At 38.8% G+C, this 15977-nt stretch overlaps 1 protein-coding gene across 2 annotated transcripts in view; it reads right to left on the reverse strand.

Moving 5' to 3' along the window:
• Window positions 1-5991, reverse strand: part of fndc5b (fibronectin type III domain containing 5b) — a 30167-nt gene extending 24176 nt beyond the window's left edge. For both annotated transcript variants that reach the window (XR_014534069.1, XM_083544435.1), the window contains exon 1: window positions 5267-5991. Coding sequence is in view for 1 of the 2 variants with exons in the window: in XM_083544435.1 (XP_083400561.1) it covers window positions 5267-5378 (112 nt within the window). In the remaining variant the exon portion in view is untranslated. The remainder of the gene's footprint in view (window positions 1-5266) is intronic.
• Window positions 5992-15977: the final 9986 nt, after the last annotated feature.

Below are 15977 nucleotides of genomic sequence, written 5' to 3' on the forward strand. Positions count from 1 at the left end.
GTGGAACATTTCTGAGAGTGTCACTAAAATCCAAAACGTATTGTGCAAACAACCTAATTTATGCATTGTCTCCTTTCTTTTCCCCTATGTATACAACTTTTAGTCATGCAATTGGAAGTCTTCAGCAAAACATCCACTAACAAGCAAGTTGCACATGCAAATCAGTTTGTCTTGGCATTTTAGTCCATCAGGGCCTCTGTGTCTACAAGTTTATACCACATTCTCTCGTCTGTTGTGGAATGATAATCGATGATAAGCATATGTATGGGATAAGCCAAGAGGCAAGAGATGCACTGTATGTTCCTTTTGTTCATATGCATCAAATTATGCAATTTAACAGCATGAAGTTTTACTATGACAAAAACAAATATATGAATGTACAGATGCTACACTTTATTTTCATTCAAAAATAACCATGAATAAACATGAACAACAGCTTTCATTATTGGCATCTGTTTTTTCCAAACTTTAAGCTGAAATACTTGTAAAGTATTTTCTCTTGTAAAACTTACCATAATTTCCGGACTATTAAGCGCACCCAAATATAAGCCGCACCCACTGAATTTGACAAAGATTTGTATTTTGAACATAAATAAGTCGCACCTGTCTATAAGCCGTAAGTTTCTACACTGAATCAAATGAACTTTACACAGGCTTTAATGAAAGACAGTGTCTGTTACACGGCTTGTATCTAAACAGTAGCCTACCAAGAAAGTCATTGTTCACTGTCTTCCTCCTTCCTTTCACAACTATTTCTCTCGAGAGTTTATCTTTTGGCCTCGTCGTGCGTTTAAAAAATTACCATCGGTGAATCTTTTCTCCCGATGCCGTGCAGCTCAGAACACAGGTAAAGTGCGTTTTTTTCATGCCCGGTTGTTTTCAACGTGACGAATGATTCACATTTCCTGTTGACAGTCCGAGTGAACGGCAGGTCAAACGTCAGTGGAACCTCATCCATATTTATGATTCAGTGGATTCAGTGGGAGTGCATCTAAATTTAATATAAAGAGTTTCATTGGTTCACCTGAACCCGTTCATTGGTCTAATGTTATGGGGCTCAGTGTTTTGGCTTGAAGTTTGTGAAACCGAGAAAAACACTGGAAAAATCCATATATTAGCCGCCTCGTTGTTTAAGACGCGGGGTTCAAAGCGTGGGAAAAAAGTAGCGGCTTATATTCTGGAAAATACTGTACGTTTTCTTTCTGACCTTGTGATCATGTTCTTCCCAAAGCAGTTCAATAGGATTTAGGTGCGGTGACTGGTCAATTGTATGGTGTTGAAGTATGGAATGGTAGCCATATTGGGTCAGTATTTCTTTTACTGAGAATAATCTCTAATCCAGAATAAGCACCAAAACATCTTTAAATGCTTGACTGTAGGTGTGCGGCAGTCTGCTTACATCTTTTCTTCTGTTCTCCACCTTACATATGCTCTTCTGTTGGAGCCAAACATGTAAAATTTGGACTTATCTGTCAACAGAATCTATTTGTCTGTCTCTCTGTCTTTCTATAAAAAATGAATCAAAACCTTTGGAGCAGAAGTAAATAAGCAAAGGATTCTGTCTGTTTTTGAATGTCCGTCTATCCATGAATGCATGCAGCCATCTATCTGTCTGTCTGTCTAAGTTATACACAAGATCTCGCTATATACTATTTACGGTCTCATCACATGGTCCTGCACTGTGCTATTAAATATTTCACCGGCTGTCTGCTGTGCCACTGTGAAAAGTGAAAAGTGTCTGCAAACATTACTACTGAGAAGAACAGTCTGCTGCTGTCTGAGCAGCATCACTGATATTGTCATGCCTCTGTGAAAACCTAATATAAGAAAAAAATTGCTCGCTGTGGATTTCTAAATGCTTTTTTAGTGCAACTCCAATGCCTTTTCTTATTTCTCATAGTGTGCTGTTGTATATAGTGAGTGTCGGCTGCACTTCAGACTGACTGCGAGTGTCGAGGCTGAGCGGATTAAACCTCTGATCTCCGAACTTCAAATCTCAGCCAAATGCGTCACTTTCTCTTACATGATGACTCAGTCAGCAAAGACATTCCCCGAGTATAACTCAATAATGTCCAAGGAGCTGTCCCTAGGTCCAGATCAAATTCCTCAATCTTAGAAATGATGGTTTGATTATGTCTGTACCATTTGTGTCCTCGATTTTTCCCAACAATTGCTTTGTACATTTGAAAATGTACAAATTTTGAAATGTATAAATAACTGTTATATGACTTGCACAAGATTCATCTTTATGAACAGATTTTTAAAAATCTGGATCACTAATGAATTCAAAGCTTGTCCTGCTTGCATGTGATGCCAGGATATACACACCTTGGGCCAATTCAGTGTAGCCAGGTAATTTGTATTTTTCTTGGAGGTGAGAGGAAAGCAGTGAACCCTGAGGAATCCCACACAGGTAGATAGTAAAGAAACATTAAACTCCAAACACACAGTAACCCAAAATTGTAACCTAAAACTGCATAACAAAATAAAAACCAAGCTTTTTACAACCAGAAACTTTTCTTTGTCATTGTGAACATTTTATATGAGTTTATTTAATAGATTAAAATCTGCAGAAAATTAAATTAAATAAAACTTAAAGTAAAACTAATCAAGTTAAAGTAGAAATAATTTTTTTCTGAATTGTTAATTAATTAATATTTAGAGATTATAGAAATAATATTTTTATATATTTTCTTTTTATTAAATACACAGTGCTCACTGAATATTACAAAAAGCAAAAATGTCATGCATATTAAAGGCACAACTGAAATCAAATGAAGTATAATTAACCGGATTTTTAATTTTAATTTTTTTTTTATTTTATATTTTTAGCTTTAATATATTATATAGTATTTTCCCCTTTCCTACCTGTACAGAACTAAAAACTGGTTAATAGAAATTTTATTTTAATTTATGTATTTTATATGTATATTCTATTTATTTATTTTTTTTGAGGTCCCCTGGTGGTCTAGTGGTTAAGATGCAGCGCTCCCACCGCTGCGACCCGGGTTCGATTCCCGGTCAGGGAACCATCCCCAACCACTCTTAGTGCCGGTCCCAAGCCCGGATAAATTGGGGAGGGTTGCGTTAGGAAGGGCATCCAGCGTAAAAAACATGTGCCAAATCAAACGTGCGGAGGATCCGCTGTGGCGACCCCTAACGGGAGAAGCCGAAAAGAAAGTTATATGTATATTTTATTTTTTAAATATTTTTTTTCTTTGCTTTTATTGTATTTTCTATTATGTTTGATTTGTGTTTTTTATATGGCATTAACTGTCCACAAGCATTTAACTACACTGTGTATATACAGTTGTGTATATGACCAATTTAATTTATTAATAATAATAATAATAATAATAATAATAATAATAATAATAATAATAATAATAAAAGACTTCATACAATGACTGTGTTAAAAAAAATCAATAAATAAATAAAACTCATTTTTAGAGGCTATATTACTAAAGAAGTAATTTTTTTATAGTAAATATTTTTTCTAAAAAAAATTAAAAATTTCAAGATTTAACACAACAGCCCTGCTCCAATTTCCAAAAATGGTCCCAAATTTGCATGCCTTGTTAAACATGACTGTTTACAATAACACACTATATGGATATAAGGTGTCCACAAACTTTTGTCAGTATAATTGTATAGATTAAAGCCTTATGAGTATTTTTTGAAAACCGCAGTGTTCTCTCAGACGTATCAGATCCAAAAAGACCCCAGTGATTTAAAGCGATGACCTGAGCAATTCATGTTTTGCTTTTCCATCATCACATGCATCTCACCAAGCAAAGAGCTGAAGTCTTACACCTGCGGAGTTAATCAGGGCTTCGAGTACATTTGCTGCCTGTTGGCATCACACGCTGCTTTTGTTGTGGGTCTTTGTTACACAGCATGCCTGTAAACTAAACATTTTTTTCCTTCCCAGAGGATAGCGTGATGGCATTAAAGTGACCTAGGGAACGTGGAGAAGTAAACAGGCCTTGCTTTAGTTCCCTTCCTGTACATGTACAGCAGCTCTGTTCTCTGCTGCATGGCTTCCTGATGAAAGCGATGATGAGAGATGATGGAGTTGCTCCACTTTACATGAAAGAGAAGTGCCGACTCTTTGTGCTCGCTCTCACGACCCCAGAGGTTCAAAAGAGGTTATAGAGAAAACATTTATTTTTAAGTAAAAACTCCTTTTTGAATGCACTTCTCGTTCTTTATTTTTGTTCGTCTAGGTTTTAAAAGATTTCTGCTCCAGTCCAGCAGTTTACATGGAAATTTAATTATTTATAATTGATTAATATTGTATTATATGATTAATATTGACTTCACTTTTTGCAGGATTATTGCTGTGCACAATTATTATTTTTTTTGGTAGATTGGATCTGGACCCCAATAACCCCCCCCCCCCACACACACACACACACACACACACACACACACCCCACCCCACCCCCATGCACACACAAGCACACACAATCCAATCATTAAATATTATTATGAAATGCATGATTCTTGGTTCTCTTGCAGAATGTGAAATGTACTGTATTCCCCTGAATAGAATGTTGTCACCTTTTCTGACCATCAAGCATCAGAAGCTGGCATCTTTACCACAGAATCCCAGAGCAATCAGGACAAATGCGAATTCATTTAGTTAATGTGAAGGGCTCCCAGGTGATTGTCTATTGATCAGAGGAATGAAAACGGTGTGTCTAATCTAATGCATTTGTTTAACACACAGTTTGATAGCGTGATGCTTGTGCATGCAGCAGTGTGAGTGTGTGTGTGTGTGTGTGTGTGTGTGTGTGTGTGTGTGTGTGTGTGTGTGTGTCTGTGTTCTTACGGCTATAAGGTACATTTAATCAATCAGATAAGCAGAATAAAACGAAGCTCGATTGCATCCTCAATTTGCTCCCTGCAAACTTCCTTTCTGGAACATTTGCATCCTGGTACCTCCAGTCTCTATCAGATAAAAAGATGAATCAGTGTAAACACACACACACACACACACACACACACACACACACACACACACACACACACACACACACACACGCACACACACACAGGCTGCATGACTGGGGATCAAATGGATTTCGGATTGAACACTGTTACTGTCCTTCTCCACTGGTGTGATGAACAGGTTGTAGTGCATCATTAACTCTGGTCGCATCCTCAACATGTCCAATTGCATTGGATGCAACAGACAGACAGACAGGCAGGTAGGCATTAGTCCCGGAGCCGAGCGCATGCACTGCTGCAGACCCACACTTACCGGCATGGACCGGAGACGCCAGCATGCAGGCGAGCAGCAGCAGCAGCAGCAGCGGCGGCGGTGGCGGTGGTGGCGGCAGGAACGCAGCAGCTGAGGAGCTTTTTCCTCCCATCCTTCCCGGGATCCGTTACATTCCGCCCGCTCAGCCTCCAAGCCCATTTACTCGCGCGGGAACGTCCGCAGCTCACACTGACAACCTAATGGTACCTAGTAACCCCGCGCAGCGCCTGCTCATGGCGGCGAACACGGAGAGGCTGAATAACTCTCCACGCATGAGAGAGAGAGAGAGAGAGAGAGAAAGGGAGAAAGAGGGGGAGAGTGAGAGGGGGAGAGTGAGAGAGAGAGAGAGAGAGAGAGAGAGAGAGAGAGAGAGAACGCGTCTGGTATGTGCGCGGGCCGATTACACGCACCGCCGGGTTTTAGAATGACGTGGACTATCACATAATAGAACTATCTATCTATCTATCTATCTATCTATCTATCTATCTATCTATCTATCTATCTATCTATCTATCTATCTATCTATCTATCTATCTATCTATCTATCTATCTATCTATCTATCTATCTATCTATCTATCTATCATGTCCCACACTGTAGATCCAAACTAACACTTCTCCCTCCTTCATTACCTCCCTCTTTGTCTCTCCATCTCTTTGTATCTGTCCATGCATATATTTAGTTCTTTGTCTTGTTCTCATTCTTTCTCTCTGCTTTATGACTAACAGGCAGTGTTGAGGACGCACGCCACACCGCAGTACCACGCACTGCACACTTTTACCCTCAAATAACACACACTCTTCACAACATAATGGATGTCAATGTTGTTTTCGTTCCAGTGACTGATGTAAGTGGCAAAAAAACATCTCTTCAATCCCGAATGTTAATCTAACAGCCCCTGCGACATCCTCCCGGCTGAATGGCTGAAAAAAGTCAACCGGGTGACACGAGATAGTGGATTCATAAATCAATGAAGACAAACAGTCTGAAGAGTGTTCACTGTGTTCAGTCTGAGCACACTAGGTGCAAGAGGCTAAACCTTCAGGGGTTCCATATTGAAGAGTTCACAGGAACAGAGGAAGCGACAACAATGCTGACATCGCAAAAGAAGTTCATCAGCAACTTTTTTTATCGAGTGCTTTAAGAATGTCACTGAACTGTTAATTTGACCTGAATGTGCTCCTGATGCATATAAGAAAATAAAATGAGAAAATCGTTCAAGGCCTCGCGGTTATGATAAACTGGTTCGGCCAAACATGCCAGCTAAGGGATTTCATAATCTAAAGTATTAACCCCCTGTCCACATATTGTTAATGAAAGGAAATGAAATGGCATTCCACTAAAAGCCATCAAGTGTGATTAGTGCTGGGGTTTGAAATGATGTACCTCACAGTTGATATATCTTTAAAGCTTATGATCCTTGATTTCCACTGCACAAGTTAAATACTTGAAAAAATTATACTTGGAATGTTTCCAAAACAATCTGTCCTTCAGGCATCGAGGTCAACAAATAAGATTCAGAGTTGCCTAGGCAGAAGCCTGGGTTTCAGTGGGTTTTAGATCTAGCACAAAAAAGCTTTACCCAAACCAACTGTGAACTGATTTTTCTATGAGTCCGGTGTCCAACCAAGCAAAATTGTCTAGGGCAGTAGGTCCAGGGCATTAATCTGGCCATGGATCAAACCCTGTTGTTACACAACATGACTGTTGAACCTGGCGTACACTCTGACCCATGACTTCCCTACATGCTGACATAATGCAAAGAAAAGCATTTCCTTGCTAACAATAAGGTCATGCTTCATTCCATGCTGTCATCCAATAGTGATTTCATTACATGGAGGTGTGAGCTGGTGTAACACTGCAAGGCTGAAGGTGTTATAGCACAATTGTGACTTGCTGATGGGTGCCAAAAGGCTTCTTATGTTGCTCTTATTGAGTGGTTAAATAGAAATAGAATAGAAATATACTACTACTTCTACAACAACTGGTAGTCAAACTTCTTCTTTCAGCTGCTCCTGTTAGGGGTCGCCACTGTGGATCCATTCTAATTTATTCTAGTGCATGTCTTCCCTCACCACATCAATAAACCTCCTCACTGGCCTACCTCTTTTCCTCCTTCCTGGTGGCTCCATCCTCAGCTTTCTTCTACCGATATACCCCATGTCCCTCCTCTGCACATGTCCAAACCATCTCAACCTTGCCTCCCTCACCTTGTCTCCAAAACGTCCTACAGGCACGTTTCCAATAAATTCGTTTCAAATCCTCTCCATCCTCGTCACTCCCAGTGAACATATCTGCATCTTTAACTCTGCTACCTCCAGCAACGCCTCCTGTCTTTTTGTCAATGCCACTGTCTTTAAACCATACAACATAGCAGGTCTCACGACAATCCTATAAACTTTCCCTTTTACACTTGCAAAAACCCTTCTATCAAAAATCACTCCTGCTATCACTTTTCTCCAGTCTCTCCACCCTGCCTGCACTCTTTTCTTTACTTCTCTAACACACTCTCCATTACTCTGCACTGTTGACCCCAGGTACCTGAACTCAGCCACCTTCACCACCTCTTCTCACTGCAACCGCATCACTCCACTGCCCTCCCTCTCATTCACACACATGTACTCTGTTTTACTCCTACTGACTTACATTCCCCTTCTCTCCACGTACCTCCACCAATACAGGTTCTTCTCAACCTGCTTCCTACTCTCTCCACAAATAACAATATCATCCGCAAACATGATTGTCTATGGAGACTCCTGTCTGATCTCATCCGTGCAACCCAGATGAGGATGAGGTTCCCTCTTGATTCTGGTTCCTCTCAAGGTTTCTTCCTTATGCCATCTTGGGAAGATTTCCTTGCCACTGGCTTGCTCATTAGGGACAAACTTACACTTATAAAGAACATAATATTTATTTTTATCACCACATTATCTGTGTAAAGCTGCTTTGAGACAATGTTTATTGTTAAAAGCGCTATACAAATAAAAATGAAATTAAAATAGGATTATAAAAAATTTAATAGAACTTGTCTATCACCACTGTAAATAGGAAGGGGCTCAAAGCCGATTCTTGATGTAGTCACGCCTTTACCTTGAACCAGACTGTCGTTCCTACTGCACACGTCACTCTTGTCACACTGTCCTCATACATGTCCTGCACCACCCTCACATACTTCTCTGCCACAACAGACTTCCTTATACAATACCACAACTCCTCTTTAGGCACCCTGTTGTACGCATTCTCTAAATCCACAAACACACAATGCAACTCCTTCTGCCCTTCTCTACACTTCTCCATCAACATTCTCAAAGCAAGTATTGCATCTGTAGTGCTCCTCCTTGACATGAAAACATACTGTTGCTTACAGATGCATATTTGATTTGGTACGCTGGATACCCTTCCTAACGCAACCCTTCCCATTTTTTCGGGCTTTGGATCGACACTCATGGTGCAAAAGCCATCAGGGGTAGTGGTAGCTCAGTGGTTAAGGTGCTGGGTTACTAATCGGAAGGGCAGGGGTTCAAACACCGGTATTACCAAGCTGCCACTCTTGGGCCCTTGAGCAAGACCCTTAACCCTCTGTGCTCCAGGGGCGCCATTTCATGGCCAACCCTGTTCTCTGACCCCAGTTTCCGAGCAAGCTAGGATATGCGAAAACCACATATAGCTGGAAAAGTCAGGTGTCCATTTCTCTATATATATGTTCTACTGTAAATGTCTTTTAATTTATTTTTACTTTTATTGGCTTCTTGCAGCTATATAGTTTTATAACTTTATATAGTAAAATTTCACCATGTCAAGGGCTTTTCCACCTATTAAACACATAATTTCTAAAATGTTTATTTTTTATTTAATTATTGCAGGGTGTTTTCATTACCTGCCCCATGAACATGTCTGCTATTGCTATCGAGTGAGTTTAACGATACACAAGTCACCACCTGGATTAAATCTTCTGTTGTTGCTTTTCCTGTTAGCCTGGTTGAAATCCAAGCACACAAACTAACCCAGCATTAATTTGTTACACTAATTGAAAGTGAAGGTAAACCAGTGACACAGCTCTTCTTAAAGTTGAGGATTTTTTTTAGCATAATTGATCCGGGACCTGAAGTGTCTTTGCAAAGACAAATTGCATCCCGTAAGCTGCTTTTAATGGCACACATGACCAGTCGATATCGTATCCTCTCCAACAAATCTCTCGTATAATAGATATAGCTCATATTCAGAAGCCTGATTAATTCACTCGAAGCCATACATCCATCTTGTTTTCACAGTACAAACTAATGGAGTGCATTAGAACAAATTGAAAACTAGTGCATGTGTAATGAGTTATCCAGGGAGAACAAAGGAGAACTAGCCTTAACGGATAATCAGCTCAATTCACAATCGAGGTGAATATATCTTTTCATTGTAAAAAGCTAACAAAAACGGAGGCTTGAGGTTGTAGAGTTGGCTCTCAGACAGTCTGTCTTCTCTGGGGATTGGAAGTGTTGCTGTTTTTATTGCAGTTGAGCTTTGGAAAATAGATCCGTATGTGTTGGGGAGTTTTTGAAACTGGTGTGAAGTTTAATTTGTCTCTTTCAGATGCTTAGGCAGGTCCAGAGAGAATTTCTGGTTCCCTTTTCCCCCCCACAAAGCATCATCTCAAGGCACACAAACTCTAAGCACCATATGACTGATGGTCACACATTGATGCACAGTCAGTTATTTTGCAGTAAAAAAAAAACAAAACAAGAGTGAGATTTTCCCCAGTTGTCTCTTGTAGGACTGAAAAGTTCATCTTAAAAAATAAAGTTGTTTATATGGAAATAAGTTATGGGGACAAACGTTTGAGGACAGAGAAGAGTCTTGAAGTGTACTTACCTCTCATTCTGAGAGAAGGTGGTACCAGTCGAGCAGTGCTGGAGGATCTCAGACAGCATGGACACCTGACCATAAGATTTGTATGTACTTTTTGAACTTCCCGTTCCACATTTAGTCCCCATTAATGATAATCTCCACTCTTCTGGGAAGATTTTAGAGCGTGTTTGTGTAGATTTGTGCTCATTCAGCTACAAGGGTGTCAGTAAAGTCATGTACTGATGTAGGGTGAAAAGGCCTGGGGTGCAGTCAGGGTTCCACTTCATCCCAGAGATCAATAGGAGGTCCCTGAAGACCTTCCACTCCAACCCATGTAAAGCATATGTTCATAGAGCTGGCTTTGTGCACATGTTCATTGTCATGCTGGAACAAGTTTGGGCCTCCTAGTTTAGCTGAAAGTAAGATTTATTGCTACCACAAATCAAGTCATCCTATACAGTTGTGTACCTCCAACTTCGTGGTAACAGATCAGTGAAGAACCACATACAGATGGAAAAGTCAAGTGTCCATATAATGTATTTGTAATGGGATTCATGATATCGATTGTAATTGATTAGTTTATAGTGTTCTTGTTGCCATTTTGTATTGTCTACATCAGCACTTGCACATCACAAGACCTTGTCACATGACACTTCTTACTCCTAATGTTCCTTGACACATTAACACAAGTATTTAAGTGTAGCATTGCACCACACTATGTCATATTTGTTTTCAATGGTTGTTCAATATTTTCTTGCTTCTTGTTTCATGGTCCATCATATATTTGTCACTTTGTCATTTTGTTTTGTGGGTTGTTTTTTTGTATGCTTGCACCTATAAATGATTCTGCACCGGCACCTGCTTATCCCTGTGTTACATGACAAATAGCAGATTGGAGACAAATAAGGAAAATAACAGCCTTAAAGTAGACAATCTGAACACTAGACTTTGAAGTCCCAGAATGCAATACATTATTATTTAATTGTACTTTAATTTAGAAGATACAGCATAAGCTCTGCATGGATGATCAATGTGATGGTTTTGATGATGCAAGCCATTGTTTTGGAAGCTGTACTAAGTGTACAGATAAGGAGGTCGAAGCTGGAAACACTAAAGCCAAACATGTAGCCAAACATAAGCAATGGTGTAAAGTAATGTCAAGTCAAGTCAAGTCAAGTCAAGTCAAATTTATTTCTATAGCGCTTTTCACAACAGACATTGTCTCAAAGCAGCTTTACAGAATTACCAAATTTTTACTGTAATTGAGTAGTTTTTCCTCAGTAATTGTAATTTATTAAGTAGTTTCAAAACTTTTACTTTTGTACTGTACATTTAGTGCTGTATCGATACTTTTACTGTGCTACTTTCCCCTCACCTGTCATTGCTACTTTATCCACTGATTTTCTGGGGGTGCTGCTGTAAAAACAATTATAGGAATAACTTCTGCGGGAAGTTTGTCATAAATGTTTCCTGATTATTGGTTGCTTTTTCTAATATTACATGCTGGATTTTCAGGACAAGCAGTTAAAAATTTGACTGTTGAAGAAATGTTGTGGTTGTTACTTTAAATGTTGGTACTATGACTGGTGAAGGGAAAGAGGTGGCTGATATAATGGAGCGGAGAAAGGTATATATGTTGTGTGTTCAGGAGACCAAGTGGAAAAAGAGTAAGCTCTTTTTCCACTTAAACTGTTCTATCATGTTGTGGAATGGAAAGAGAAATGCTGTAGGGATGATTCTAAAGGAAGAGTGCAGTAAGGTGTAATGGAGGTGAAGAGAGTTTTTGATAGAGTGATGATCGTAAAGCTGGAAGTTAAAGGGGCGATGATAAATGCCATCAGTGCCTATGCTCCAAAAGTGGGTTGTGAGATTGAGGAGAAGGAAAAATTCTGGAGGAAGATAGATAAAATGGTAGAAGGTGTACCTAACGAAAAATGATTGGTGATTGGGGCAGACTTTAATGGCCATGTTGGTGAAGGAAACAGAGGTGATGAGGAGGTGATGGTAGGTATGGCCTTAAGGAGAGGAATTTTGAAGGGCAGATGGTGGTAGATTTTGCTAAAAAGATAGAAATGGCAGTGGTAAATACTTATTTTAAGAAGAAGGAGGAGCATAGGGTGACTTATAAGATTGGATGTTGGATGGCTTTGGATGTGAAGAAGAAAAGGAGAAGAGCGAAGACAGAAAAAAGAATAAGATGTTGGAAACTGAAGGAGGAAGACTGTAGTGTAAGGTTCAGGGAAGAGGTCAGACAGAGGCTCAATGGTGGTGAAGAGTTGCTGGACTACTGCAGAAGTAATAAGGGAGACAGCTAGGAAGGTACTTGGTGTGACATCTGGAAATAGAAAGGAAGACAAAGAGATGTGGTGGTGGAATAAGGAAGTGCAGGAGAGCATAAGGAGAAAGAAGCTGGCAAAACAGAATTGGGATCAGCAGAGGGATAAGAAAAGTAGACAGGAGTTCAATGAGATGCAGCAGCAGGTGAAGAGGGATGTGGCAAAAGCAAAGGAAAAGGCATATAAAGAGCTGTGTGTATATATATATATATATATATATATATATATATATATATATATATATATATATATATATATATATATATATATATATATATATACTGGAAGAACTGTGAAGATGTTCAGGATAGATGGCAGAGTTTTTAACCAGATTGTTTAACAAAATTCTGGAAGGTGAAACGATGCCTGAGAAATTGGAGAATGAGATTGTGGGTACCTATTTTTAAAAATAAGGAAGATGTGCAGAGCTGCAGTAACTACAGGGGAATAAAGTTGATGAGTCACACCATAAAGTTATGGGAAAGAGTAGTGGAAGCCAAGCTGAGAGAAGAGGTGACCATCTGTGAGTAACAGTATGGTTTCATGCAGAGGAAGAGGACCACAGATGCATTATTTGCTTTGAAAATGTTGATGGAGAAGTATACAGAAGGTCAGAAGGAGATGCATTGTGTGTTTGTGGATTTAGAAAAGGCAGGTGTGGTAAAAAAGTATGTGAGGGTAGTGCAGGACATGTATGAGGACAGTGTGACAGCAGTGAAGTGTCAAGGATCAAGGATCGGCGCTAAGCCCTTTACTGTTTGCAGTGGCAATGGACAGGTTGACGGACAAGGTCAGACAGGAGTCTCTATGGACTATGATGTTTGCAGATGATATTGTGATTTGTGGGGAGAGTAGGGAGCAGGTTGAAAAAAGCCTGGAGAGGTAGAGTTATTCGCTGGAGAGAAGGGGAATGAAAGTCAGTAGGAATAAGACAGAATGAGAAAGAGGGCAGTGGTTTGGTTGCAAGAGGTGGTGAAGGTGGAAAAGAGTGCAGGCAGGGTGGAGTTGGTGAAGAAGAGTGATAGCATGAGTGATTTGTGATAGAAGGGTATCTGCAAGAGTGAAAGGGAAAGTTTATAGGGCTGTGGAGAGACCTGCGATGTTGTACAGTTTAGAAACAGTGGCATTGTTTAAAAGACAGGAGTTGGAGGTAGCAGAGCTGAGGATACTAATATTGTTCATTGGGAGTGACGAGGATGGACAGCATTGAAAACTAGTTTATTAAAGAGACAGCGCATGTAGGACATTTTGGGGACAAAGTGAAAGATGCCCGATTGAGATGGTTTGGACATGTGCAGAGGAGGGTCATGGGGTATATCAGTAGAAGAATGTTGAGGATGGAGCCACCAGGAAAAAGTCAAAGAGGAAGACCAAAGAGGAGGTTTATGGATGTGGTGAGGGAAGACATGCAGGTAGTTGGTTTGAAAGAGGCAGATGTAGAGGACAGGGGGGTATGGAGACAGATGATCCGCTGTGGGGACCCCAAATGAAGAAGAAGAATGTAAAATAACAATCCTAGCATAATACATACTACTTACTACTCTTGAGTACTTTTAAAAGGACTACTTTTTACTTGTATTTTGAGTAGTATTTAGTACTTTTACATGAGTATGTTTTTTTCAGTATTCTTTCCATCACTGAACATTAGTTAAACAGCATTGTGGATAAATATTGGAAACTGTTATGTGAAATGAAAATAGACTGGCATGCCAGTGAAAAAAGTCCTCTTAGAAATTCATTATGAGGTAAATCATGGACATGACTGAGGATGACATGTTAATTAAAAAGATTAGTATTCAAGAAATTGAGAGAGGATTTTTCCTTTAAGGACACAAAAGTGGCTCTCTGGAAGTCCTTCGCTGTCACCATTAGTATTATTTCCTAACGCTCTCATTTTTCTCTTTACTTCTCTTCATCTTTTTATTCTGCTTTCAGCATTTACTACTATTTCTGTCCTCTTGTTTTATTTGGTTTTATATAATTTCTTTGGCTCCATTTATTTTTTTGCAGAGTGAGAGGAAGTAAAGAGAGAAACTAGGGCAGTAAATGCTAAGCTCCTTGCAGCAGCACACAGTCCGGTTTTGGCAAGTTAATCAGGACAAGGTGAGCGGAGTGTAAGGGAGAGTTTAAAAACTGGTGTGAAGGTGATTCGTTTTTGCAGAGAGAGAGAGAGAGAGAGAGAGAGAGAGAGAGAGAGAGAGAGAGAGAGAGAGAGAGAGACGGTGTGTTCAGGTCAACATTCAACTGCTTTTTCCAGTCAGAATCATATGTTTTGCCTCAGCACACTGTGTGTGTGTGTGTGTGTGTGTGTGTGTGTGTGTGTGTGTGTGTGTGTGTGTGTGTGTGTGTGTGTGTGTGTGTGTGTGTGTGTGTGTGAAATGCTGGGCTTCTTTAACTTTTTTCTTTTTTAGATTTCTTAGATTTACTGTAAATAATAAATAAATAATATACATATGCTAATAAGATGAACTATGTTCTATTATTGTAAGCAATTTCTTATATTTCCTCCTATTTCATCATGTCCTGTCCTGTCCTGTCCTGTCCTGTCCTGTCCATGCACTAGCGGTTTGTTTTATACTGATTTGCATTACATTTTTTTTGTTGTTGTTTGGACTCGCTGTCCAAATTTGTCAAATAAATCTTTCTTGACATCCTCTAAGAAAATTTTATTTTTTTTATAAAATGCTCTTTCTTTATTTAGAACTTGCTGAATAATACAAACACAGCACAGTGTATGGATGGATCCTGTAATTACAGTTACCATGAACTTAATTTACTTTCGAAAAAAATGCATGTCCTGATCTTTATTTTATTTTTGTGCTGGCAATGCTTTATTTATTTATTTATTTATTTATTTATTTATTTATTTGTTTGTTTGTTTATTTATTTTCAAAAGAAAAATGACTAAATATGAAAGAGTACACAGTCTATTAAATGTATTTCGTAATCTTTAAAAGAGAACAAAGTTTTACATTTTCACCAATATTCCAATTTTGTTTAAAAAAAAAAACACCTTCATGTGTTATGAGATGATTATAAATTATAGTATATTTTTCTAATTAATTCCAGTGATTTTTAATAATTAGGCTAGACTATTATAATACAAATTTTACTCATGAATTACCTACATGATTAAATCATTGGAATAGAAATTAAAAGCACATTTTTATAGAACAGCCTATTGCCTGTATTGTCACATACAATAATTTATGATAATAATAATAATAATAATAATAATAATAATAATAATAATAATAATACAATAATAGCAACATGTAGGATGTTATATAGCAAACAGCATATAAATATTGTTTTCTGCCTTTAAGAAAATCTTTCACTGTACAATGTGCCTGTAAAGATTTTCAGTCATCCAGGTGCTTATTCATTTTGTAATCCGGTATTTTCAGTCGATCATTGAGCCTGTGTGTGAGTATTTACAACACTTCAGACTTGTAGATATAATTATAATGCTCTTAAAATATCTGGAAGTTGAGCCATGTCAAGGTCTTCTATCAGGGTAGATCTAAACATATTGCTACC

This window comes from Silurus aristotelis, assembly GCF_946808225.1.
Source record: "Silurus aristotelis genome assembly, chromosome: 6".
Lineage (NCBI taxonomy): Eukaryota > Metazoa > Chordata > Actinopteri > Siluriformes > Siluridae > Silurus > Silurus aristotelis.